The sequence below is a fragment of the Nelumbo nucifera genome, chromosome 5 (genome assembly GCF_055504915.1).
Source record: "Nelumbo nucifera cultivar China Antique chromosome 5, China Antique-T2T, whole genome shotgun sequence".
Classification (NCBI taxonomy): Eukaryota; Viridiplantae; Streptophyta; class Magnoliopsida; order Proteales; family Nelumbonaceae; genus Nelumbo; species Nelumbo nucifera.
The window spans coordinates 64413608-64441036 of record NC_142653.1 but is presented as its reverse complement, the minus strand read 5'-3'; the positions used below and the strand labels follow the sequence as shown (position 1 = coordinate 64441036).

The 27429-nt window shown below is 34.7% G+C and overlaps 1 protein-coding gene across 1 annotated transcript; it reads left to right on the top strand.

The window, feature by feature from the left end:
• LOC148791699 (ubiquitin C-terminal hydrolase 12-like) lies at positions 1-27293 on the top strand. The gene is made up of 10 exons (XM_088888295.1): positions 1-206; positions 4140-4269; positions 5928-5984; positions 6654-6763; positions 8363-8441; positions 8584-8730; positions 8825-8905; positions 8988-9107; positions 21899-22021; positions 23329-27293. Exons 1-10 carry the CDS (start codon positions 1-3, stop codon positions 23560-23562), a joined length of 1287 nt encoding a protein of 428 aa, XP_088744421.1. The 3' UTR covers positions 23563-27293.
• Positions 27294-27429: the final 136 nt, after the last annotated feature.

Genomic DNA, 27429 nt, shown 5'->3' with positions numbered 1-27429 from the left:
ATGCGTAAGGAGAGGTTTCCTACACAAAGGAAATCAAAATTGCAGCCTAGAAGAGATGAACCTTTTCAAGTCTTGGAAATAATCAATGACAATGCCTACAAGCTAGAATTGCCAAGCAACTATGGTAATGTTAGTGCGACTTTTAATGTTGTTGATTTATCTTTGTTTGAGCATGAGCCCAACGTTCATATAGAGCCTAAAGCACGGTGAGGAAATTCTTTATTTCTCTCTCATTGTCACCTAATTATTTATATTGTTATTCTATTAAGTTAAAAAAAATATTTATTGAATTTACTAAATTATTTACTTTATAAACAATCTCTCTCTCTCTCTCTCTCTCTCTCTCCGCGAGTTAAATATTTAGGGTTGTCAATGGATTGGGTTTAGATCAAGATAGCTTGGATATTTATTTATTTTACCAAAAGTTAGTAAATTATTATCCATAGATTTTATTTATTTACTTAACTAAATTATTCAACTAATTAATGATTTAATTTATGAACAAAGTATTTATCTTTCTCTCTCCCTTTTTAAGAGTATCAACGGATTAGTTCTGGTGTCGAATAGGCTATACATGTCTTGTCCCAATAATAACTGAAATTTTATTTATTTTTTTTACTAAATTAAATTATTCATTGTTTGTTTTAATAGATTAAATAAATTATTCTCCATATTTGTTGCTAACATGTAACTATTTACAACGATGCCATTAATAAAGAGCTAACTACTCTCTCTTTTTCTTGCCTTGTTATTTATATACTTATTTTAAAAAGTTAAAAGGTTTTATTGATTTAATTTACTATATTATTTATTTATATCCCTCTCTATCTTACTGCTCATGTCCAATATTTAAGGGTTGTCAACAAGTGGGGATTGGTCTAGGTAGCTTGGATATTTATTTATTTTATTAAATTAAATTATTCAATTATATATTTTACAAAATTAAGAAAATTATTATCCATAGATTTCTATTTATTTGATTAACTAATTGACTTCATTAATTAATAATTTATTAACAAGTTAAGGAGGTTGGGATTAAACTTGTTTATAGGCAGTGCCAAGTTTGGGTTGGACTGTCTTTATTCAATAGAATATATTGAAGCCCAACTTTAAGCCGGACCCAACCAATAGACCTATCTCTTGAGTCGAGCCCAATGAGGAAAGTGTTATTGTTTATTACTCTCTTATTTCCTCACCAATTTATTTATTTATTTAATTTAGTAAGTTAAAAATTTTTATTTATTTAATTTGCTAAACGATTTAATTTTATCAAAAAATTATTTCACTATATGTCTCCCTCCCCGAGTCTAATATTTTGGGTTATCAATAGGTCGGGCTTGGTTTTAGATAAATTGGATATTTATTTATTATTTTACTAAATGAATTGAGTCATTATATATAGATTTTACTATTTAGTTTAATAAATTAATTAAAAATTTATTTTTCTCTTTCTCTGGATCCTTATTTTTTGGGTTATCAACGAGTTAGGTCTAGTGTGGTATAGCATGTACCTATCCCGTCCCAATAATTAATGAAATTTTATTTATTTATTTATTTTACTAAACTAAATTATCTGTTTACATATTTAAATATATTAGATAAACTATTATGTATAAATTTTTATTTATTTGATTCAACCCGACACCCAATAATAAATGAGTATTTAGTTATTTTATTAAAATAAATTGTTGATTTCTTTATTTTACAAAATTAAGTAAAATATTATCCAGAGATTTCTATTTTTTAATTTACTAAATTATTCAAGTAATTAATAATTTATTTAACTATTTAGTTATTTCAATCCCTCTCCCTAAGCCAATATTTAGGACTATTAGTAGGTTAGGTCTCAGCTTTGATTAAAATTATTAACGGGATCAATAAAACATATTTATGCGCAAGTCTGAGTCCAGGTTGAACTTCGGGCCTACATCTTGAGCATGAGCCTGAAGTTCATATAGAGACCAAATCATGGTGAGGAAATTCTTTGTTTCTCTCATTTTCTCACCTAATTACTTATATAGTTATGCTATTAAGTTAAAAAGTATTTACTGAACTTACTAAATTATTTTAGTTTAAAAACAAATTATTTCTCTCTCTCCCTCTCTCTCCCTCCTGAGTTACATATTTAGGGTTGTCAATAGATTGGGTTTAGATTTAGATAGTTTGGATATTTATTTATTTTTCCAAAAGTTAGTAAATTATTATCCATAGATTTTATTTATTTTTGTAACTACATTATAAATCTAATTAATGATTTAATTTATGAACAACGGATTAGTTTTGGTGTCGAATAGGTTGTACATGTCTTGTCCCAATAATAACTGAAAATTTATTTATTTATTTTACTAAATTAAATTATTCATTTATTTGTTTTAATATATTAAATAAATTATTCTCCATAAAGTTTTATTTATTTAATTCAACTTGTGACCAATATTTACGGTTGTCAATGATGCAAGTTTGGTTGGGGATAGCTTGGACTAGTCTTGCACTAATCTCAAGTGAATATTTATTTATATGTTTTTGTTAAAGTTAATTATTGATTTATCTATTTTATAAAATCAAGTAAATTATTATCCATGGATTTCTATTTACTTAATTTATTGAATTCTTTAATTAACTAACTAATTAATTATTTTCCTAACAAATTATTTTTCTCTCTCTCTCTCTCCCAGGAGACTATTTTTAGGATAACTAATATGTTTAGTGAGGTGTGGGATAGGATGTACCTGTCCCATCCCAATAATAAATGTAATTTTATTTATTTATTTTGCTAAACCAAATTAATCATTAATTATTTTACAAAATTAACTAAATTGGTATCCATAGGTTCCTATTTATTTAATTTATTAAATTATTTAAGTAGTTAATAATCCATAGATTCCCCCCAACCCGAGCAAAATATTTAGGTTTATAAATTGGATAGGTATCGTTGGGGTTAAACCTTTTCATTGGTTAGGCCACATCTGGTTTGGGATTGTATGAGATGTGACTAGGAGTATGAGAATTGAGAAAAGAATTGCTAAATTGGTGTGGTGAGAATAGTGGAGGATAGGGCTATTTATAGGAATTGAAAATAATTCAATTGCCCAAAATACCCTAAATACTAGCAGTTTTTTAGTTGTTGAGAGGGGTATTTTGGTTATTGTAAAGCATCTATCACTTTACCCATATGCCCCAAATGTCTCAAACTAGTTGATATATAATTATAGGATATAGTTATTGAAGGGGCATTATTGGCCCAAGGGCCCCAACGGCTAGTTTCTCGAATGGGCTACACTCGATCCATTGCGGGCTTGTAGGTTGTGCTACTTGTTGGGCTGTGTCATGCAGGCCTATGGACCTGAAACCCCCGACCCAGCATGATCCACATGATTGTGTTGTGCCCAGCACGACCCGTGTGCAGGGCTGTCCAAAATCCTGTTACGACCCAGAACAACTCGATTTACACCTCTAATCCTCTCCCTTGGAAAGCGGGGTATTCAAATTTGGACAAAAAACCGAAAACCGAACTGAACCAAGCTGAATAAGCTAATTCAGGTATTGGTTTGGTTCGGTTTTTGATGTGTTAAAAATTTAATAAAATCGAACAGAAAACCAAACTACTATACTATATAAAATTGTATATTATATAATTAATTATTTATATTAATTGTATTATGTTTCATTAATTCAAGAGAAAATTCGCAATTACTACAGTGTCATTTTACTCCCAAAACATACCGTTGTAAGAATCGTGATATTTATTCTGCAATCTTTGATACGCTTTACCTTGTCATTTAAATTGATTTTGTAACGGTCTAAATCCTTATCAATCGACCTGAGAGCAAGAGATCATCGAGTAATTTCTATATAAGAGTTGGTGTTTTCCATTCAGAGAAGAGCTCGACATCGTGCTTCTTAGAAAAGAGAAAACAGAGAACAAAACCACTCGATTTCCTCAAACTTACCTGCGAATGGCGATCCATGGATCTAGAGCCAGTTCACTCAGGTGGAGCTTCGCAGCTTGAATTCCTATGTGAGTAATCCTCAAAACCCTAAAACCCAAGTAGCTTTCTTGTTTGTGGGTTACTTCGATGTTTTGTCTATTTTCTTGATCTTGCATTTGAACCTGCAATGTTGGCGGCTGGTTTCTGCAGGGAGATCGGGCGAGTGACAATTAGAAACTTGCTTTCCAGGACGTCGGAGCTGAAAACCGTTGGAGAGTCTTTGACTGAGGAAGAGAGGGCTGCGTGTTTGATCGAATCGTATTGGGACATGAACGAGGAGGTATAGGATTTTGAAGTCTTCCTTCGGGTGAGTACTATTATAGGATCTGCGGCTTGAATGCGTAAACGTTGAATTTGAATTCATTTTTTTATGCAGTTTATGGTTTTGGGTTGAGAAATTGGTACTGGGATTAAGGATTTTAAGTAGAGTGAGCAAATCATATCGTTACAGGTCTATTTGAAACTACAATCGCATGTTAATGCTAGAATTGGTAGCGGAGCAAAGAATTTGACTGCATTTCTGAAGGCTGCTACGATGACATTGCTTCACACCATCAGTGGATCTGACAAAACGTCCTATGTTGCTCATATAAAAAACTACCTAGCAGAAGATCAGTTCTTGAATAGATACCCTCCTATAGAAAAAAATAGAAAAAGGGAAGGGAAGGGAAGAAAAGAGGAAAGAAAGTGGTCCGCCCTCTACCCCTTTGGCTGGGGGGCTTCGCCCCCTAGGCCCCGCCCCCCTTTTCAATGCAGCCCAATTCCGACAAAAACCCCCCCTTCAACTAGTGCTATGCATCTTTATTCTTCTTAATATAAAACATTTTCATTAAAAATAAAGAAAATGAGATCCCCCCTTCCTCTTAACACCTCTTAAGGAGGCTTAAGAGGTGTTACCTATTTCTTTCCTTTATTTTCCTTTATTTTTCCTCTTAAGAGGAGGCTTAAGAGGTGTTACCTATTTCTTTCCTTTATTTTCCTTTATTTTTCCTCTTAAGGAGGCTTAAGAGGTGTTACCTCTTAAGGAGCCTTTTCTTTCCTTTATTTTTCCTCTCATTGCCTAACCCTCTAATCTTTTTTTAAGTAGCCAATTTGTTTGCCTAAATTAGGTGTACCATAGGTGTTACCTATTTCTTATTTTTCATTTCTGCTGTATGATTTATACAGTTCCTTCCACCCACTCTTGACCTATTTGCCTTTCCATTGCATTTGTCCATATTGGCTTGTCCTTTTGTGTTTCTTTTCTTTCTTCCTTTTTCTGGTCTAGATTTTCCCTGTTTTGTTTTTACATCTACTAACTTCAAAGTAATTTGTCCTTTCTCTTTCATTTTCATACTTATTTGATATATACTTGTTCCTTGTGTCTGAGATGACCAAGAGTATTAAGGTTTTGCTTACAAGAAGGAGGTATTCCCTTATCTATTTTCTAGATTGATGACTGTCAAGAGGTGGATGTTTATCTTGAACCTGCAGGTTTTTCTCTTATGGATGAAATTGATTAATAAAGACACATATTGTGTCTTGATTTTGTAGAGATTTATTTTTGGTTTGAAATAAGTATTGACTTGCCCTGCACCTGAGTGTTGGTTGAAGGAGATTTTGCTATCTCTGATTATATTTTTTAACAATTCTTTTCGTAGTTGCTATCCCATAATATTCTTCACTATTTTCTAGAAGTTTTGACTTATGGGCATGCACATGCATGTCTATGCTTTATATACAAAAACCTGTACATGTGCATCAGATGTTCTTTTTTAGATTTAATCTCAGTTCTTGTGATGAAAACTGAAAGAGAACTTTATTGAAAGATAAAAAGGCGATGTGATTTAATCTTAGTTCCTTGAAATTAGTGTAGCCAATGCATCTTGCTAACATAATTATCAAAAAAAAAAAAATGCATCTTGCTAACACCTAGGTGCTTTTTCACTGTAAAGGTGATCCATCTACAAGGCGGCCAGAATTCAACTTCTTGTAGGAGAAGGTTGCCTCTTTGAGGTCTACACCTAGAACTATGGCTTCCGCCTTTGATCTTTCTGTTGTTGTTGCATTTAATTAATTTTTTTTTTTTGTTTTTGATGAAGAAAGATTTTTTCCTAATAGAATATAATATAGTTAAAATTCTGGGGAGTTGGCTGCCTAAAGGAATCACATTGCTAGAAACTTGAATAGAATCAAAGTTCCTCTTTTACTTGACTTAGAAAGTTACCTTAACTTTGATCTTACAGTGTCATGGATGCTTATGGGAGTCCATAGAATGGTGGCTGCTCTGTGATAGAAATAACAGGAAAGCCCAAAACTTGATTTTCTGCAATCTTTTTACCCAAAAGTTGTTTGTTTTCTCTCTGTTTTCTGTATTTCTGCTTTGAATGCTACAACTGTTTTCATCATCTTTCCTGGTGAGATAAATTACACAATCTCTTGAAATGTCTTTTTAATCAATTTCTACTTGTTATCTCTGTTTTGTATTTGATTTCTACTTGTATTTAGTGACAGGTATTATTTTTCTTTCGTTTTCTCTGATTATATCATTCCTTTCTTTGTAGTTTGGGGTGTAAGATGATTTTTTTCCCTTAAGCAAAAGCACTTTCACAATTATACTTTTTGTATAGTATATGATTCTGTTGAGAATAGGTTTAATTCCCGGAATTGCTTTGTTTGGTTTAGATAAATGACCGTTATGAGTTCCCTCTGGAACTAGACCTCGATAGAGAGAATGGAAAATACCTGTCACCTGAAGCCGATCGAAGAGTTTGCAACCTTTACACGCTCCACAGGTACCTTCATGATGCTTCCCCTACAATACTGGTTCTCAGAGGAGTAATTTATATAATTTAAGTTGGGATGGGTTGGTGAAGTATGATACCTTTGACTAAGAGAGGAATATATATTTGTGTTTATGTCAATTTTTTATTTTGTTATGTTCAGGTTCTTACTTTTGTTTGTTTGCAGTGTTTTGGTTCACAGTGGTGGTTGACTAAGAGAGGAATATATATGAAAAAATACATTACAATTATTATACTAGGATGCATAAATATCATACAACTTTACTGATAATACATACATTAATCAAGAGTCCAAGACATATATTATATAGTTTTTTTACAAATTAATACATACACAACTGTTATTATTTTATTTTCTATTAAAGTCCAAGGCAAAAAAACATATGCAACTATTATATTTGAATTATTATATTAATCAATTTATATTTATTTTTTTAATTTTAACATTAATAAAAAAGGTCAACTAAAAATTTAATTCTCAAATTTTTGGTAAATAATATTTTTTTATTTTTGTAAACAAAAAACGTTATTATAAAATGTAAATTAAAATATCAATTAATAATTTACAAAAATATATGAACTTAAAATATATCAAATCTATTAAAACTTCGAACATACATATCATATGTAAATTCATAATTTTTAATTATGAAAATAATTGTTCCATTATTAATATTTTAATTTCTTTAAATTTTTAAATTTTTGATATAAATGTAGATTCATTTATATTATATTCTCAAATAATTTGTAAATAATAAATACATTGTTATTTAATACAAATTAAAATTTTAATTAATAATTTCTAAAATTTTTAAGATACATATCTTGTGCAAATTTATAAATTTTAAGTACTAAAATAGTTATTTTATTTATGTATTTTTCTTGAGGTTAAAAATCATTTTTTGATATTAATTTGGATTTGATAGATTATATGTTCTATTAGTTTATAAAATATTAATCTTAAATATTATTCTTTTTAATTTATAGTTAGGGTGGTTGAATATAATATATGCTATTTATTTGAATTGGTTGTGGAGATTAAATTGAATAAATGTTAATGTATTTCACTTATTATCATAAAATGAATGTTGGCTTAGTGGTTAAAGGTGTGTTTAATTATTGGGCGTAGGTGTCTTGGGTTCGAATCACGCCACCCTCTAATTTTTATAGAGCGTTTTATTACAGGCCCTCGATACACCTCCGTATCGCTGAGTATCGGACCGTATTGGATGATACTAAATGATACACACAGATATGGTGGCGTATCGGGCCGATATACACGGCTGAAAGGATACACTTCCTCCAGTCATAGCGTATCCAGTACCGGTTCCTTCTAATACCCATATGATAGACTCTGTATCGGGCGTATCGTACTAATACCTTAATCCTTGGTCAAAAGTTATGTTTGTATCTAGCCCACCCCTCCCAAAACATCAGAGATGTATTGAATCATTATTTGATAATGATCTTTATCTTAATTTCACTATTTAGGATCTCTATCTATCATGTTTGGTCCTGTATCACTGTGACTGTGTTAGCGCTCTTTAGTGTTGTAAAATCTGATAGCGATTGAGTGATTGATGCTTTTAGGTTCAAATTTGATGATGAACGAGTAACAAAAGAAGATATGAAGAGGGCACTAGAGGAGCAGTATGGCGGTGAGGAAGAGGTGACACATTTTTAATCAAACTTACAAGTGCTTTTTGCATATAAAAATGCATCTCAATCTAGATAAGAAAAATTTGCGCTTCTCAATGGTAACCTTGATTACTGTTTTATTTTATGCCGCCTTTTCTCTTTTTGCTCGACAGTTGCCACAAACGAATCCTGGCTTCAACAATACTCCATTGAAGTTCACGAAGTATTCAAATGCATATATGCTTGTATATATACGCGAAAGTGACAAGGAGAAAATAATTTGCAATGTGGATGAGAAGGATATTGCTGAACACCTTAGGGTAAGATACTTCTTCTATGTATCGTAGATTTGAATTTGTAACTTGACTGTTTCTGTGATGATTTTAATAGAGGGTCTTCAATAACATATTTCAGATAAGGTCAAAGAAAGAACAAGAAGAAAAGGAGCACAAGAAAAAGGAAAAAGCAGAGGCACACCTTTATACTATTATAAAGGTTATGGCTTCCAAGATTGTCTTTCTTTGTTATTAGCTATCATTGAACACTCTATGCTTAAGCATTTGATTATTACCTCTAGGTTGCTCGAAATGAGGATCTTGTAGAACAGATTGGAAGGGATATATATTTTGATCTAGTAGATCATGACAAAGTTCGCAGCTTCCGTATTCAGAAGCAGATGCCTTTCAACATTTTCAAGGTACTTGCTTAATGTTTCATTTGCATCTGTTTTCAGAAAGTTTAATTTGTAGGTATTTTGCCAATCAAGAAATTAATTGTTTCCATTGATCTGTTATTGATAAAAAACGTTTCCATTGATAGTGGTTCACTAAATATCAAATTATCCTTCATATCTTTTGTATGAGGGATGTGGGCAATGAAGTGGGTTTGTAAACTGAGGATGGTCCCATAAGGATGAGTTTTTTTTTTTTTTTTGATAAATGAGTGCAATTTTATTAACCATAGAAAGAGTGTATTGTGTACAATCAACTTAAGAGGGGGCGCGAGATGTTACCTCCCCCTGGAACTTAGCATTAAGCAAATAAACACACACTAGCCTGAATTACAATTATAAGGTAGCCCAAAACAGGTCAACCCTTGATACCCCTTGTTTTGCCAAAGAATCAGCGGTTGCATTTGCAGATCTGCTAATCCACTGAAACCTAACTGCCATATTTCTTGTACGCCAGTTAACATTCTTCAAAAGATCCCTGTAACCCCACAAAACTATTTCTGGATTTGTCAGCCAGCCCACTACCACCTTGCTGTCTTTATCTCTTAGAATCCCTCCTATGCCCGAGGGCCCTGGATTTCCTTGACTGCTTCCGTCAAAATTCAATTTTACCATTCCCTACGGAGGGCGTTCTGATTCTACTTGTAGTTTGTTCTCTGTGGAGGCTATGGATGCCACTACTATGCAATTTCTCCTTAAATCGTCAAAAGAGAAATCCACAAACAAGTTTGAAGTTTTTAGCCAAGAGGTTGCCCTTGTAATTATAAACTCCTCTACTTAAGCAAGGCTTCTTTCCTTTTCTTGAAAAATTCTAGCATTCCCCTCCTCTCATAAAGTCCACAAGCTAGCTGCTCTAATGCACTTCCACATTAGCTTCCCTCTCTATCAATTTCCCAAAGGCTGATGGAACAAAAGACAGGCACCTGCACCCAAATAATAATGAAACCCAGTTCCAAATATTGGCAACAAAATGCAAATGGTGACATTCCTCACTCTTCACTTTACACAATGCACCAATTTGGGGACAAGCACATATAGGGTTTTTGCTTTTGCAAGTTTTCCATATTCAACAGAACGCAACTATTTTTAGAGGAATTGGCCTTGACCAGATTTCTTTAATAGGAAAGATTGGAGACTGGAGAGGAGAGGGTAGAGTAGAGAGAGGCACAAGTGAAGGAGCCATCGGGTCATTGTGCTTGTGTTTAAGGGATGATGAATTTGTTTGTGTTTCAGAGCTCTTGTTCCTTCTAGGGATGAGTATTAGTAACTTTATATAATAAGTTTTTTAAACCATTAATTTTAAAATTAAGTTTATATTTCTTATTAATAATATTGTTTTTTTTTTTATTTTTTTGCATTTCTTTTGAATTTTTTGGCATTTTTTGAATTTTCTGACATTTTTTTTTTTATTTTTAGCATTTTTTTAATATTTTTTTCGCCTTGCGCCTTGGGTGCAAATTGTTCCTTGTTCCTTGCGCTTTTAAAAAACACTGGTTATGGTTTGAAAATTCCTAGCACGGGAGAATAGATTCTATGTTCAACTGTCACTTGGGTTTTTTTTTTTCTTCAGACTTTATTCATTTAATGGACTTCTGTCATCAATGACTGCATTGCACCATTTTTTGTTATATTGCTATAATACTCCTTTCATGTTCTTTCTGTCATATGATCTGACTTGCATGTTTTCTTACAAAGACCTTGTTACATCTTGGAATGTCCAAGGAACTGCATTGGAAGAGTTCCTCCTAACCACCAAGAAGGGCTTGAACTTATGTCATGAACATTAAATTATTGTTGTATAACAAGAATCTGGCTGAAATTATGGGGATCGGTGGTGAAGGGCTTGAACTTATGTCATGAACATTAAATTATTGTTGTATAACAAGAATCTGGCTGAAATTATGGGGATCGGTGGTTCAGAGTTAAGCTGTTTAACTGTTGGGTTTTTGGCTTGACATAAGTTGATTTTATAAATATACTAGTAGTACATTAATAAACGTCATTGGGTTGCTATGTAATTTTATTTCTGCTTATCCAGTTCTTAATTGATGTAATACTTTGTTAGAAGAGGTAACACCTCGTGCCTCTTCATGGGTTTCCTGTATTGCCTTATATTCTGATTTAATAAATTATTTTTATTCATAAAAAAAAATTAATAAACATCATTGCCAAAAGTTCCACCCCATCCCTTGTGGTAATGGTTTTTGAGTTTACATGTCAAATGCAATTATTGGATAGTTAGAATAATTGCACTGAGGCAGATTTGTGCCAAATTCTCTCTTTTTCTCTATTTTTCTAAATAAAAACCTCTTGGTTTTTGAGGGGTGTGGCACAAAGGTGGCTCATAGAATCGGGAAAGTAATATGTTTTACATTACATTAGCTACTTGAAGTAATGCAATTGAGTGAAAAAAGATATTAGAGGTTTTACATGCTTGAAAATGTTTCATATGTTTGATTTTATTTTTAAATTCTCATTTGAATATGCTTTACATCTTATGTTTATGTATTTTAATTTTAGATAATAGGTTTTTTAAAACATTTATTTTAAAATTTAAGTTTATATTTTTTGTTAATATTATGTTTAAATTTTTTTTTTGAATTTTCTGACATTTTTTTATTTTTAGCATTTTTTTTTTGTATTTTTGCGCCTTGCTTCAAAAAGGCGTGCGCCTCGCCTTGCGCCTTGTGCCTTGTGCCTTAGGTGCAAATTGACCCCTGTGCCTTTTTTGAGCCTTGCGCTTTTAAAACACTGGGATTTGCCAACTTGTTGCTATTGTTTTGATTTGAGAGTGAGGAATGGAGGGGGGAATGTGGAACCCTTGATCTCAGCCTTGGCCATAGGAGAAATCCAAAGTTGTACTCTGTTTCTGATCCAAATTTCCAGTGACACCAAACTTCATTTCTGTATAAGCTGTCAGTTGGTCCTAGGAGGTGTCAAAGATGGGTCTGCTACTCAGAGTTACCGTATTAGCATTTACTTCTAACAGCCTGTGGTATGGGTGAAACTTCCAATGAACTGCAGTTAAGCAAGTGTAAGTGCCTCTATGCCTGTGTTGAAACTACTGTTTAGCATTGAGAATCAAAACTTGAGATTTGTCTTTATGATTAATTTTTAATAATTAGATTCCTTTACAAGGATTGGGACGATATTGTTAGGATCTATTAGTATATATTAAAACAAAGATGGCCTCTCCCTTATCTCCTTACCCAATTGAGGCTTCTCCTTGCTCCTTAAAATACCATTCCTTACACTCTCAACTTGCCACTACAGCACCCCTGTTTTCCTAAAATCTCTCACTCTCTTCTGTTTCCAATCACCTAAATCATCTCCTCTCCTAAAAATTTTCCTAAACCATCTCCCTACCTAATTTCTATTTATTTCCATCTCTATCTCTATCCACCTTGCAAAATACATGCACTTAATTTCTCATCAATGTATTAAAATATTAACGTTTATGTTAAAACTTTTTTGGAAGAAAGTTTAAGGAAAGTTTGAGTTAAAATTTAAATATTGAAATAAGATGAGTAAAACATATCTAAAATAATAATAAGGGAAAAATCTATAATGCAATAAGACAAATAATAAAAGTAAGGTAAAAAATTAATAATTAATTAAAAATCTTATCATAATTATAAAAAATACAATTTCAAAATTAAATACAGTCAATTAATTAATTAGAATTGATAATTTATTACTTAATTAATTAGGGTTAATTAATTAATGTTAAAAAATACTTTTAATATAAGTAATTATAGTTAATTAATTACTAAACTTTCCAAAAAAGTACTTTAGTTTTAAATTACCATATTTAATGAATTACTTAAATTATAACTATTGTTATTTTTATTTCTGTAAAATAATTTTACAGCGATTAAAATAATAGTAATTATAATTAAATTATTACTGATAACTAACTTAAATTATTAATTAAGTATAAATGTAATTAATAATTATGATAATTATTATTGAAAATTACCATAATTTTTGTAAATTTTGATACTTAATTAGTTCTGAACTGTTTGAAAAAGTTGTTTAATACTTAATAGTATAAATATAATTAATAATTATGATAATTATTTTTGAAAATTACCATAATTTGTGTAAATTTTGATACTTAATTAGTTACTGAACTGTTTGAAAAAGTAATTTAATAGTAAATTACCATATTTAATGAATTATTTAAGTAAAATATCAGTAATGAAAATAATGGTAAAATACAATTAAAAGACTATGGATATGGGTTGGTTTCTGAACCCTATAGAGTTGGGTGGGTTGGCATGGGTTTGTCTCAACCCTAACCCATCCCTCCCCTGCTTCCACTGAAGCCTAACCCAACCTGACTCAATACTATGCTGGTTTTTGGATTGAATCTGCCCTGGTCTACAGGGTACAACTCGATACCGACCCAACCCGTCTCACAGTCTTTCAATTATTTTTTGTGATACATTTTGGAAACTCAAGAGTCATAATTTAAGTTGGAAATTGGTAGGGTACCACTTCTTAAAAGTGGAAGAACAATAAAGCTCAAAAGAAAATAGTGAAATAAAGCATATACTTTAAGGTTAGGGGGTAGAAGTCAGACCGAATTACAAGAATACCCTTTATATGTGTAGGGATATTATGATCCGATGGGTGGGGGTTAGCCAAATCTGAACTCGATATGGGTTAATTAATCAAAACCCTAACCTAACCTCACACTTTTTTAAAACAAATATTGAAAGAAATCATATACTTTAAGGTTAGGGTATTGAAGTCTGTAATCTAATCTTACACTAGATTTGGGTTAAAACAAACATTGAAAGAAATCATAAACTTTAAGGTTAGGGGTTTGATGTCAAACCAAATTACAAGAATACCCTTTATGTGTAAGGTTATTATTGCTCGATGGGTCAGGTCAGCCAAACCTACATCCAATTTGGGTCAAATAATCAAAACTTTAACTTGACCATCTATGGGTGAGTCAAATTGAATTTACCATTTAAGTGGACCCACTGAGATCCCTATACGAGATTAGCTACTCTCACTAGGGTTTCAATTTGGATTGTGGTTGGAACAACTAAACATTACTCAAAAATATAATACTTGGGTTGGATTGAGTTGGTTGAATTAGAAATGTTATAAAGCTCTTTCTACTTCAGTTTTGCGTGGAATGGTCCGTGCATTGCACGGATCCCAACTTGTACACTTGAGTATATCCTATTAAATAAAAGGGCAGACTAGAGAGCTACACAAGTCCCTCTCTTCTTTAGATGGGAAGGACAACTTTAAATCAGCACTTAACTGTGATCCCTCATTTAGTTGTGGGGGATGTTTATTCTAGTAAGAGGTGTGTGGAATGGTTAAATTACAACCCCTTCCCATTTATAAAAGGTCTGTTATGCATCCTAATACTACCAAGGAAAATGAATGTTGAAGTGAGTCCCCAGAAAGAGAAACAAAGAGTGAGTGAAATATTGAGAGAGAAAGAAGAGAAGAGGAACTCCCAAAATCTTGTGAGATTTCTATGAGGAGAAGAGACATTAACTGATATGAAGCATCACAGGTAGGGAAAAAAGAAAAATAAAAGCCTTCCTTTTAATACATCTGTTGTTATCTTCCATTTTCCCCTAAGCATAAAATTCCTGGTTTCTCATCACCTTTTTCTCTCGAATAAACTGTCTATGGTTAGGTTATTTAAATCTGGCGGATCGCAGTTCCCTACGAGAGATGAAAAATATATATAGGAGTTACCCAACTGTATATGTCCCTTGTATTCAACTTGGCTGATTGCTGTCTCCTGTAAGTTAAAGCTTTATATATAGGGTAACATAAAAGTTTTACAGCCCAATAAATAATGGGACTGATTGTGATATCTACAAGTGAAGTTTATTAATTAAAATATTTCTGTTATACCTTTTTTCTTTCCCAAAGAAAAACTCTGGGAGATATTTGAAAAGGAAATGAAATCAGTATACTTACTAGAAGAATTCTGCAATACTGAAATTAAGTTCTTTGGCCTTGTTTTGTTTGTTTCTTTAAGGTAGCAAGGGTTTTCTCTGCCTCTCCATGGAGATGTAATCAAGGGAAGTACGAAACCATCTACATGATACCCTGAATTAGGGATGATCATGGCTGAACCTGTGCCTTTGCCTGACCTGAACCCTAGGCTGGGTTCCGGCCTACAATTTTTGTTTTGTTTGGGTAATGTGGGAAGAAGGAAAGAAACTTTAAATATAATACACGAGTATACTCACCTTCCATTCTGCTCAGTGCCATACCCATTGCTAAGTTAGAGGGCTTAAATCATATCTTACTACAACCCATGTCCTTTTCGATCTGCCCCTAGCTCTAAGGGTCCCTTCAACTTGTAACAGATCACTTCTTATGGGTGCTGTAGATCGTCTTCTGTGCATTTGAATGAACCATTTTAGTCTACTATTTTTCATTTTTATCACCTATAGGAGCTACACTTTAGTTCTTTTCAACGACTTCATCTCTGACCTAGTCCTTTTTGTTTTTCCCACTCATCCATCTCAACATTAACACTATCACACTCATTTTTTGGACATGTTTCTTTAGTGTCCTGCATTTCTTGCCTTACAACTGTTTAGCTGAGTGGTATCCCACCCATTGCAAGAGACTCTTGATTGACCTTTTGGCTTGTCCATCCTTTTGTAGATTTATGTGTTATACTTAATATCATATAAAACGTAATATATAGCACATACCAGTGATTTAAAAGACATGCCTCAGGCGCACATGCGAGGTGCATTTTAGGGTATGCACCTCACCTAGGTCCTAGGTGCAACCCTTTCAAAAGGCGCATGCCTGGTGCGCCTGATGTGCCTTGTGCCTCAGCCCAGGCATGTGTGTTTTAAAAATTGGACGTTTTTTTTTTTTTTTGCTTTTTTGAACCTAACGGCTGGGCTGAGGGCTCTCCCCCCGGATCCCTGTGCCACGCTTCGATAACCCCTTATTTGGTAATGTTGTTCATTTATTCGTCCATCGTCCTACTAAAATATCTCCTCAAATAGCAATTAAAATTGTAAAATCCTTATTTTTTGTGTGAGAACTAAGAATGTAAGACCCTAACATGGACTTGTTTGTCTTGCTTCGAGGGGCATGGCACAAAGGCAGCTCGTAGAATCAGGAATGCAATATGCATCACATTAGCTACTTGAAGTAATGCAATTGAGGAAAAAAAGAGATTGTGGGTTTTACATGCTTGAAAATGTTTTAGATGTTTGATTTTATTTTTAAATTCTCATTTGAATACGCTTTACATGTTATGTTTATGTATCTTTAATAGGTATTTTAAAACATTTTTTTTAAAAGTAGGTTTATATTTTTTATTAGTATCATGTTTAATATTTTTTGTCTTTTTGCGCCTTTCTTCAAAAAGGCATGCGCCTTGGGCGCAAATTGGCCCCTGCACCTTTTTTTGTGCCTTGCGCTTTTAAAACACCAGCACTAACCTGCATACACACATTCTGGCCAGGCTAGAAATCATCACCCCTCTCTTGTATGGTCCTTATCTTAAACAATAAAACTCAATTATTTAATTGAGTGAATTATGTTGTATGAGAATCCTATTCCATCTTTATAAAAACGACATGTGTGTGTGTTTGCCGGGGGGGGGGGGGTGCTTAAACTGGATATTGTAAATTGTTCTCGACCAGGTAAACAAGTTTCTCCATCATGATTCTGTTCACGTTCCTCAATATTGCTTGTTACATTGTTTGGAATTTCTTTGACTACGAATAATAAAGGGAGAAATAGGGAAGAGGCTAAATTGGAGAGACCACATGACAAATTTCTATTTGTTAATCATAACCTAATGGTCTCTGGCATTTATATCACATGCTGTTTACATGTAGGGGCCACATCTTGACCCTGATCCTTAATTAGTTGCTACAATTTATTTACAAGAATGGGAGGTAAATAAGAGGATTTGTTTAAATGTGGTGTGTTGGCTGCATACCCATACATATGATATTTCTAGTATGATATCAACTAACAATGGTGCCTTTATTTGGGCACCCAATACAAAAGAAGTTAAAGACAAAAATCCCTTAGAATACATTGTATTCAACACTCCCCTTCAAGCTAAGCATAGATATCTATCATGCCTATCTTGCTTAAATTACTATCAAACTTTTGTTTGTGGTCTCCCTTCACGAGACAATCATCAAGTTGGTCTCTTGATCTCACAAAGGGTAGCAAATCTTTCAATTGGCTATCTTCTGAAAATTGTACCTCATCCCAACTCTTAATCAAATACAACCACATATGCCAGAAAAACTCATCAATGATAATCAAGAAATGCTTATATTCACCCATGCAGGGAATAGTATATCGGCCCCAAACATCAGTATGTAGTATCAAAGAAAATGCAACATTACTTCTGTTACTCATGGAATATGTGGTTGTATATTGCTTTGACAAATTATAGACTTCACATTGAAAATTCAAGTTTGACACAATTAAACAATTTTGGAAACAAAAGTTTCATGGAACCAAAAGACATAGGGCAAGACGACAATGCCATAATTCTAAAAGACCCAAAATTTCATTAGGATGGGACTCAATCTGGCACAACAATCCTTGTTCAGATGTGTGATAAAAAGGATAGACTCCATCAGCCTCATGTCCACTTCCAATCATCCTCCCTGTGTTTAGGTCCCTAGAAGATACAATGAGTAGGAAAGGTAATAGAACAATTATGGGATTTTATAAAGGAACAAATAGATAATAGGTTTTTATGTAACTGAGGTACATTAAGGATAGAGTCCAAGGTGAGGGAGGTTGGTGGTAAGTGTAGCTTCACCTAGACCGGAAATTGGAGTTTAAGATCCATTAGCTACCGTAATTTTACTCTTCCTTGGAGCTATATAAGGTGAAGGAAGAAGGCGTACCAGTCATGTGGACACTTAGCCCTAGGGTCTACAATCCAAGAGTTGTTAGAGGAGAAACAAGCAAGTGCAGTACCTGTCTTAGCACTAGAATGACTAGTATGTTGGGATGAGGAAAAGAGAATTCACTTGGTCAGTTGGGACCAAGTATGTTCCCAAAGGAAAAAGGAGGTTTGGGGGATTAGAAAGCTGAAATTATTTAATGAAGCCCTCCTAGGTAAATGGATCTGGACTCCATTATCCCTTGCTGAGTAGAGGTCTGATAGAGGGGACCGGTAGCAGCTAAATATGACACTGGTAGAGGGGACTGGGTAATCAGTTCTAATGTCACTTCCTTAGTGTTCTTTCTTTGGAAGAAGATCATGGACATTTATGCCTTGCTGAGTAGAGGTCTGGCTCTGAAGTTGGGAATGGGCAGCGATTAAGCTTTTGGAAGGACAAGTGGTGTACTGAAAGGCCATTGGCAGAGATGTTCCCCCAATTGTTTCTTCTTGCAGACAATCAGGAAGCATTTGGAGTCCCATGTTCAGAAGAAATTTTTAGGATTGGGAAATCAATCAAGTGAGGGAGCTGTTTGAGCTGATATTCAATCAGGCCATAAACTTGCTTGAAGAAGACAGCTGGAGCTGGGACTGGAGTGCAGATGGAATATTTTCAGTGAGGTCCTTTGCAGAAACTTGTTAGAGGGAGACTGACCTGAACTTCCTGCTGCTATTATTTGGAAGTCGATAGCCCCCAGCAAAAGTAAATGCTTTAGTTTGGGCGGCTGTCTTGGATAGTAGATGCCTAACCACGAAGAGCCTGGTGAGAAGAGGAATGCAGGTTCAAGAGTTACATTGTGTTATGTGGTCAACAGGATGAGGAAAGTAATCATTTGTTTTTACACTGTTCTGTTTCTATTTGTTTATGGAGACACTTCTTAACTTCTGTGGGTTTATCCTGGGCCATGCCAAGTACAATGTTGGATCTGCTATGGTGTTGGAATCTCAAAGTTCTATCCAAGTTGGCTAAAAGTGTACGGAGAACTTTTCCTGCAGCTGTGATCAGCACCATCTGGGCAGAAAGAAGCAACAAATTATTCTAGAACAAGGCAAAAGATGTAGACAGTCATATTTCCATTTCCTTTGGCAAGTTGGTGTCTTGGATTGCATCTGTAAAAGGTCACCAAACCAGGGTGTTTGGAGCCCTTCTGAGCTCTAGAAGCCTTCTTGAGTTGTAATGTATATTGGGCCCCATGCCTAGCTTTGGCTCTTGTGTGGGGCCTCTTTGTATTCTTTTTTTATGATTTTAATAAATTTACCTTACCTTTTTGAAAGAAAAATCAGTACTAGTGAATGTAGATGTCCCCCACTCTTTTGTAGGTGTAGCAAGAGACTCCGAAGTTTATCCATCAAATCAGAGTGGTCTAGGGAAGAAGATGAAGCAGAAATGGGCTGAACGCCACTGCCAACAGTGGCCAAATGAGCATTACCTTTCCTCCTTGTCTTCAACATTGGTTTCAAATAAGGATTTAATTTCCAACATCTGTCCTTGGTATGTCTAGGCTTCTTACATTACTCACACACCACATCTTTAGGCTTTTCATTGACAGTGTGCTTGTTTGTGCTTTACTTGAGTTTAGATGACATAAAGGTTGAGTGCTCAGTCACCAGAGGTTGCATCATTAGTAGCTCTTCTACTCTCCTTCCCCTGCAGCAGGGAGTAGGTAGCTGAAAGAGCGACAGTATCTGCACTAAGAATGTGTTGCCTTGTAAAGTTGAACACAGGATTCAATCAACCAGAAAGTCAAATACTCTATCCTCCTTAATATACCTCTGGTACTGCTCATTGTCTATAGGGCCTTTACATTACAAAACCTTCAAGTGTTCTATTTCTTCCCAAAGTGATTGTAGGGAAAAAACACATGGGCACTGATCTCTCCCCTTGACGCATACTACAACTTCTCTTTGAATATGATGCACTCTAGTTGTATTCTTAGTTTGGGAGTAGGTAGCAACAACTCTATCCCAAGTATCTTTGGTAGTGGATAGGAACATATAGATACTGGCAATATGAGGTTGAATTGAGCAAACCAACCATGACATTACCAACAAGTTGTCTTTCTCCCATTTAGCAAACTTTGGATCTTCAGGCTTCAACTTCACTTCCTTGCCTGTAATAAATCCCAACTTACCTCTTTCTATGATGGTAATGATGTGGATGCGTATTGGGAGCAGCAGCAATGATCCGGTGTTCTCATCCTATCCAATTCGGTAGTAACAGTCTTATCCATTCAGCTGATTAGATTAGACTATCTTGTTATTCTTATCTTATTAAGTTATAGATTAGATTATCTTATCTCATTAAATTAGGATTAAGAGAGACTTATCTTATTAGATTAGGATTAAGAGAGATTATCTTATCTTATTAGATTAGGATTAAGAGAGACTTATCTTATCTTATCAGTCTTATCTTATCAAGATAGAGTTGGAGGTCTCCCTATTCAGCAAGGAGTCTCCCTAAGAGCAGGACTCTTGTAATCTCCTATTTAAGGAGCTGAAATTATTGAATAAAGATATCAAATTTCCAGTCAAAAAAGAGAGTAAAAGGAGAGTTCGGTGATCTCTTGGACAAATCACCTCTAGGACGCCAAGATAGGTTCAACTAGGAAGGGGAGGAACAAGGGAAAACAGGAGCTTTTCACCGTGGACCGACCCGTGACGAGATCCTACGCCCGGGCCCATAACAGGTAAGTTATGTTGATTGAGACCACTCCAGAAAGTTTGTTCCATTGAGTTTCACTATTGTTATCATGCTATTGGAGGTCTCCACATTTCCAAGAAGTGCATTGGAAGTACTTGACACATCCTTGGTCAAAACACGGTTGAAAGCAAAAAATTAAAATTGGCTAGTGGCAAAATAGGAGAGAAAAATCTCCCCAAAATTTTCTAGGGTTTAGAAAAATATGAGGCATCTTCCCATTAATCTAGAAACTTAAAATGAGCCAAGTGAACTAGGTTTCATGCGGAAAAACTCCTTCAATATTATAGAGAAAGGCCCAACGTTGAATCTAGATTTTTAACCGATTTTTGCTGGGCAAACCACAATATCTTATGGAAGCTTCAAATGACTACAAGAGTCATACAAAAATGTTTCTAAAATCAGTGGTCTGACGCCAGCTGGTCTCCCTTGTAGACGGAGTCAGTAAAAAATGTTTGCCCCTGACCAAGAGGTGCTCAGATACCAAGTTGATACCTAGGAGCTCTGATACCAAGAAGAAGAGGATTTGTTTGATTGTGGTGTATTGGCTACTATTCACACCCACAGACGTAATATTTCTAATCTGAGAACAAATTACAATAGTGCCCTTCTTTGGTGGCCTGACTACAAATGAGTTTAAAGACAAAAAAACCGTTACGGTGCTATTTATTCTGAACATATTTGATACTTGTGCACTCTAGCATCTGAGGGCAGTTACTTTGTGCAAAAGAAATGCCAAAGTTTAGGACCGTATCCAGTCTATCTCTCCCAAGACCCCATATAGCAGGTGCCTGGGACCAACGTTGAGTAATGGCCTTCTTTTAGGCATTGTAGCAACAAAATTATCTGGCAATGCTTCTATATGTATTGTTAGTTATGCTTTTGCATCACAGATTTCTGTTGCAAAGAGTTTATCTGTGAACATTAATTTGAGGAGCCATACCACTAGTTTGATCATTTTCATTCTTGTTAACGTTATTTGTCATCATCATCTTTGACTATCATTTAATGTGTTAATATGAAGCTAATTCTGTTAAAGAAGATATAAAAAAAGCTTATTCTGTTAGAGTTGTGATCTTTCCTTGATGATTTGGGTGGTTGTCAACCTAATATAACTGTCAACAGGAGGAGGTTGCAAAAGAGTTTGGTATACCAGTGCAGTTCCAGCGTTTTTGGCTTTGGGCAAAGCGTCAAAACCATACTTATCGCCCCAATCGGCCATTGACACATCAAGAAGAAGCACAATCTGTGAGTACTCTCTGTTGTTATCTCTTGTCTATTTATGATATTCTACTCTTATGTTCTATGAGTTATTATGAAGCAGAAACAAGTATGACCTATAACTTGGGGGGGGGGGGGGTTGAACCAAGTTTAGGCCTAACCCCATGACCTAAACCTTAAATCTAGGCCTAGTATAATCAAAGTCAATGCCAAAGTTTACCAACCCAAGCTTAGTTCAAGCTAATCATCACCACTTTCAGCTTATGTGAGCTTGGTCTGATCTAGGCAAATTGGTTGGGCTTGAAAACCTTCCTGGAACTTATGTTTTTCATTTTTGGTATTGGGCTTGGGCTTCTATGAGCTAGGTATGACCTAGGGAAATTGGTGGGCATGGTTTTCAAAACGGGACCGAACTGGACAATCAAACTGGAAAAACTAGGAACTAGTCAGGTGACCGGTTCTGTTTTACCCCAGAACCATTATTTCCCCAAAAAACGTTGATTTGGTCAGCAAACCACTGACCCAAGTGGTCGAACCGTCCAACGGTTTGTCTATTATTTATTTATTTTTTGTCAAAACGGGCCATCCATTCAGTTCGAATGGTCGAACCTTGACTTGGGAATCGAACCCCCGATCGGTTCATTCTTCGGTTCAATTTTAAAAACATTGTTGGTGGGGGTTTGAAAGCCTTCTTGGAACTCATGTTTTGCAAAAGCCCAAGCCAAGCTTGCCCAAGTTGCACCCCTACCATCGTTCTAATAATTTTTAGGTTCCATAAGAAGAGGGAAAGACCATATATATGTAGCCACAGGAACCTATTGTCTTCCACCTCTTCACTGTCATTATTGGACACTCTAGCACACAAGCTCCATTTGTTTAGTAGCACAACTACACCATTGAGAGGAGACCTTGGATGTGTCTACTTCCCTGCTCAAGGGAAAGATGAAGAGGAAAAGAACCCCTACTAGATGTTTGACCCTCATCACCGAGGTGTTTCCCCATTTTTTGGACCACCCAACTTACCACCTGCCTGCAATCTAGGGGGTGCAACTTGGACGGGCTTGGGTTAGTAATTTTTTAAATTCTTCAAATCAGGTATGTGACTTGCAGCCCTATTACAATGTCCCACTTCTTCCACAAAGCAGCCCACTAAACAGCACTTGAAGCATTTTCTTTCCTCCACCACCTTAGAACTAGTGACAATGCACATGGTAACCATGGCCAGATCCTAACTCATTGTTTCAACGAATGATTATTTAGATGAACCCTGCAACCATTATAGCCTGGCCCACTGTTTTGGGCAACCCTTTGACAACACTGGCTGCCAATTCTAGGCAACCATGGCACAACCATTGAATCCTAAGTCAGGGCTACTGCATCAAATCTGTTTAGATACAATCAAGATACAAGAAGTGAATGCCATGACCTTCGTATCCGTTCAGTGTGAACTGTTGGTTGCTGCTTTTTCTGAATTAGCCATCATCATCTTGAGGATATTAGTAGAAGTGGTTGCAAATATTGTAACTCTAAAAGTGATATTTAAAGTTACAATTTTCTTATATTGGTAAATAGCTTTAAAGTATGTATGGAGCACATGTTTTATTGCTCATATAACTTCTATAGGTCTGTATTTTTAATATTGTTGAGCAAAGCAACTACTACAATCACAGGAGACCGTGTAAGGAGAAATTTACATTCTTTATGATGACTTTTTTTCCCCTTTTTCTTGGTAAGCCTTGATTAGCTTGTAGTTTTGGTTGGATTACAAGTTTTCAGCCAGCAACATATTTCCATTAATGCCTTTACTAAAACATATTTCTAGCATTGCTTTTGATTAGTAAAACCGTCTGTATTGATGGTATGATTTTTAATCAATGTTTTAGCTTTCGTTATATATACTTTTAATTTTAATTGGTTTGAACATTGTACATACATGGAAAGTAGGTGTAGTAGACTATTCTGTTATCAATTTCTTTACCTGTTTATTATATCCCCAATTTTATTAATTTTATATATGTCAAAAGTTCTCAAGGATGCAATCTTTTAGTATAAGCCTTTGATAATCTTAGATTCAGGTAAGTTTTGCATGCTTGCAGAGGGGGTGTCATTATATATCTATTATTGATTTATATATCTGTTGATTTTTTCTTTAATTGAATGATTTATTAGTTTAGATAAGTGTTTTATAGATACTGAGATTACTTTCTGGGGACATCATTTAATAGGAAATAGATACAATTCACAGCTAGGTGATTTTGTCTGTTTTGCAATCATATATATTTTGTTTTGGTCAATAACCGAGATTTCATCAAATGATTAAAAAAGGAGTACATGCAAGGGGAGCTAAAATATCTTAACTCCCTACAACTGTCACCCAAAATACAACAACAGCTACAATGAGATTTCATTAAATGATTAAAAAAGGAGTACATGGAAGGGGAGCTAAAATATCTTAACTCCCCACAACTTACCCAAAATACAACAACAGTTATAATTGAGCCCAAAAAATAGAATTCCTATTCACCCCTTGTCTAGATAATCCATAAAAGAATTAACACTTCTTTTTATCCACGTGCATCGAACTTCCATGTCCTTGGTAAACCATTTATATTTCCTTTTTTCATTGTTGTAACTCTAGAGTCTTGAGTTGTCTTAGTAGGAATCTTCTGAACTAAAAAATAATATGAAAGAAAGTAGTTTCTTGAAGAGAGAAGGAGAAGAAGAGAAGAAAAGAAGTTGAAAAGAAAAGAGAGAAATAATCTGGCCACCCCCTTCACTTGTTATTTATACTAAAATAATAGAACAGTACAAAGACAATTATATCCTTATAGGGCGGAAAAACATAAAACAACATATATAACATTCAAAAACATAATAAAATTTGGACTCACATAACTACTATGGTCCCCACCTCCTATCTAACAACTAACATAAAACATCTACTCATAAAACTAATTAATCTTCAACACTCCCCCTCAAGTTGGGAGTAAATGTCACACATTCCCAACTTGCGTAGATCATGTTCAAACTTGTTCTTTGCCACCCCTTTAGTGAAAACATCAGACAGTTGCAACTTTGAAGAGACACAAGGCAAACAAACTTCTCTGGTTGTTATCCTTTCTCTTATAAAGTGTCTATCAACTTTAATGTGTTTTATCCTATCATGTTGAATTGGATTGTGGGCAATATTGATTGCAGCCTGATTGTCATAGTATAACATCATAGGTTTCTCTACTTTCACCCTAATCTCACTCAAAAGAGATCTAGCCCAAATAAGTTCCGATTTATTGTTGCTCTCTAACACTAGGAACATTGAGGACAATGTTCATCTTAAGTGTGGGGGAGTTAGACTGTAGCTATGCCACTTCAATCAGCCCAACACTTATATACATGCATTGACAGTCCAAATAGATTGAAAATGCCCTCGAGATCATTGTTATTTATTAGGTGAATTCAAAGAGGGAATACAATGAGTTGAGGGAGACCACTGTATGTGTTAGTTTTTATTATTGTGAATGATCCAATTGAGCACAATGCATGAAGTTAAGGGAGTTGAATATGACTTTCATCATGACCAGTCCTAACTACCTTCATGTGTATGATGCACTTGATTGATTTATTAATAATCACTCAAACTAGTCCATATCTGAATTGCTAATGCATGAGGTTCAACAATTGAAAAAGGCAAAAGAAAAAAAGAAAAGAAATAGGACAAAGTCCAATTGACTCCGCTGTCATGAACTGAATAATAAAATTAGCAGTTTATGATATGAGTTTAGTCCCAACTCTGCTATTCCGAGCTGAATAGTAAAACTAGCAACTTGGAATATGAGTATTGTTATCTGCCTCAAGCCTGTGACCAGTGTGAGATGGAGCATAAAATGCACTCACACCAAAAGAAAAAAAAAAAAAGAGAAAAAGAAAAAGAAGAAAGAAGAAAATACCCCGTGTGAGATGGAGCATAAAATGCACTCACACCAAAAGAAAAAAAAAAAGAGAAAAAGAGAAAGAAGAAAGAAGAAAAGAGAAAATACCCCGTGTGAGATGGAGCATAAAATGCACTCACAAAAAAAAAGGGGAAATAAAAGAAAAAAAATTCGGTGACGGCTGAGGTTCAAAGGGACAAAAGTTAGTTGAACACTCAATGAGGTGCAGTGACAGATTTGAGACCTAGCAAAGCGATGGTTAATTTTGACGGTCAAGGAGCTGATTTACATATTGAATGGAAGTGAATGTTGGAACTTGAAGAATCTCATATTCTCCCCTTCCTTGGCTCTTATGTATGTGATAAGAATGGTATAGGAATTGATCAGAATACTTACACAAGTTTCCCAACTACTCAATGCATTCTCCTCCTAAAAATTCATCCGGTAAATGGTGAGAATAAGAGGGGATGATCAGTTTATGGTTGATGTCTTTGCTTGAGGACAAGCAAAAGCTTGAGTGTGGGGGTGTTTGATGTGTGCACAATTTACATATAAATTTTGATATTTTATGCATGGTTTTGGTGCTAATAAATTAAGTAAATTAGATTTCTATTTATTTAATTTACTAAATTATTCAAGTAATTAATAATTTATTTAACTAATAAGTTATTTCTCTCTCTCTCTCCGAGCCTAATATTTAGGGCTATCTCAGTTGGGATTAAACCAGTCCACGGGCTATGCCAGGTTCAAGTCGGTCTTTGCCTACATATCAGCAAAAAGCCTAGGCTGGCCATCAAGCCTAGACCTTAAGCTTGAGGTCGACCCTCATATAAAGCCCAAAGCATGACTAGGAAATTTTAATTCTTTATTTCTCTTATTTTATTGCCTAATCATTTATATATTTATATTATTAAGTTAAATAATTTTATTTATTTATTCTTATTAAAAAAATTTGCTAAAAATCCCTCTTCCATAATTGTTGCTAAATATCTAATTATTTGTAATGATGCCATTAATAAACATCTATTATTTTATTAAGTTAAAAAAAATATTTATCTAATTTAGGCCAGGCTAGGCTTTGTCAGGGTTGGGATTTTGTCAAAATTTCAATAGGCCCAACCTGAAGCCTGAGCCCGAAACAGTGTAAACTGTTAACTCGGGACAACCCGACTTGCACCCCTAAAATTAACAGTGTAAACTGTTAACTCGGGACAACCCGACTTGCACCCCTAAAATTTCCCCTCCCCCACTCTCCACCCCAATGGGGTGTCCCTCCTTTAACCATCCATATTTATTCCCCCCTAGCCCCCCAAATTCCACCTTAGGTTTTGGCCCCCTCATGAAAATTTCCTAGCTTCACCCCTGCAAAAGAACATATTCAAGCCCAAGTACGAGCCCAGCCCAACCATTGGCCCTAAATATTGAGTCGAGCCTGGCCAAGGAGATTATTATTCTTGTTGGTGACGATGGAATCAGGTTACCGGGTAATGCTTTTGATTCTCAATTTTA

What these genes read in the sequence shown, in the direction of transcription:
- LOC148791699 (XM_088888295.1), top strand. Translation starts at nt 1, where the DNA reads ATGCGTAAGGAGAGGTTTCCTACACAAAGGAAATCAAAATTGCAGCCT. An exon ending in ATTGGGACATGAACGAGGAG is followed by an intron (nt 4,270 to 5,927) that starts GTATAGGATTTT and finishes CTGTAAAGGTGA; the next exon opens with TCCATCTACAAGGCGGCCAG. An exon ending in GAGAAGGTTGCCTCTTTGAG is followed by an intron (nt 5,985 to 6,653) that starts GTCTACACCTAG and finishes TGTTTGGTTTAG; the next exon opens with ATAAATGACCGTTATGAGTT.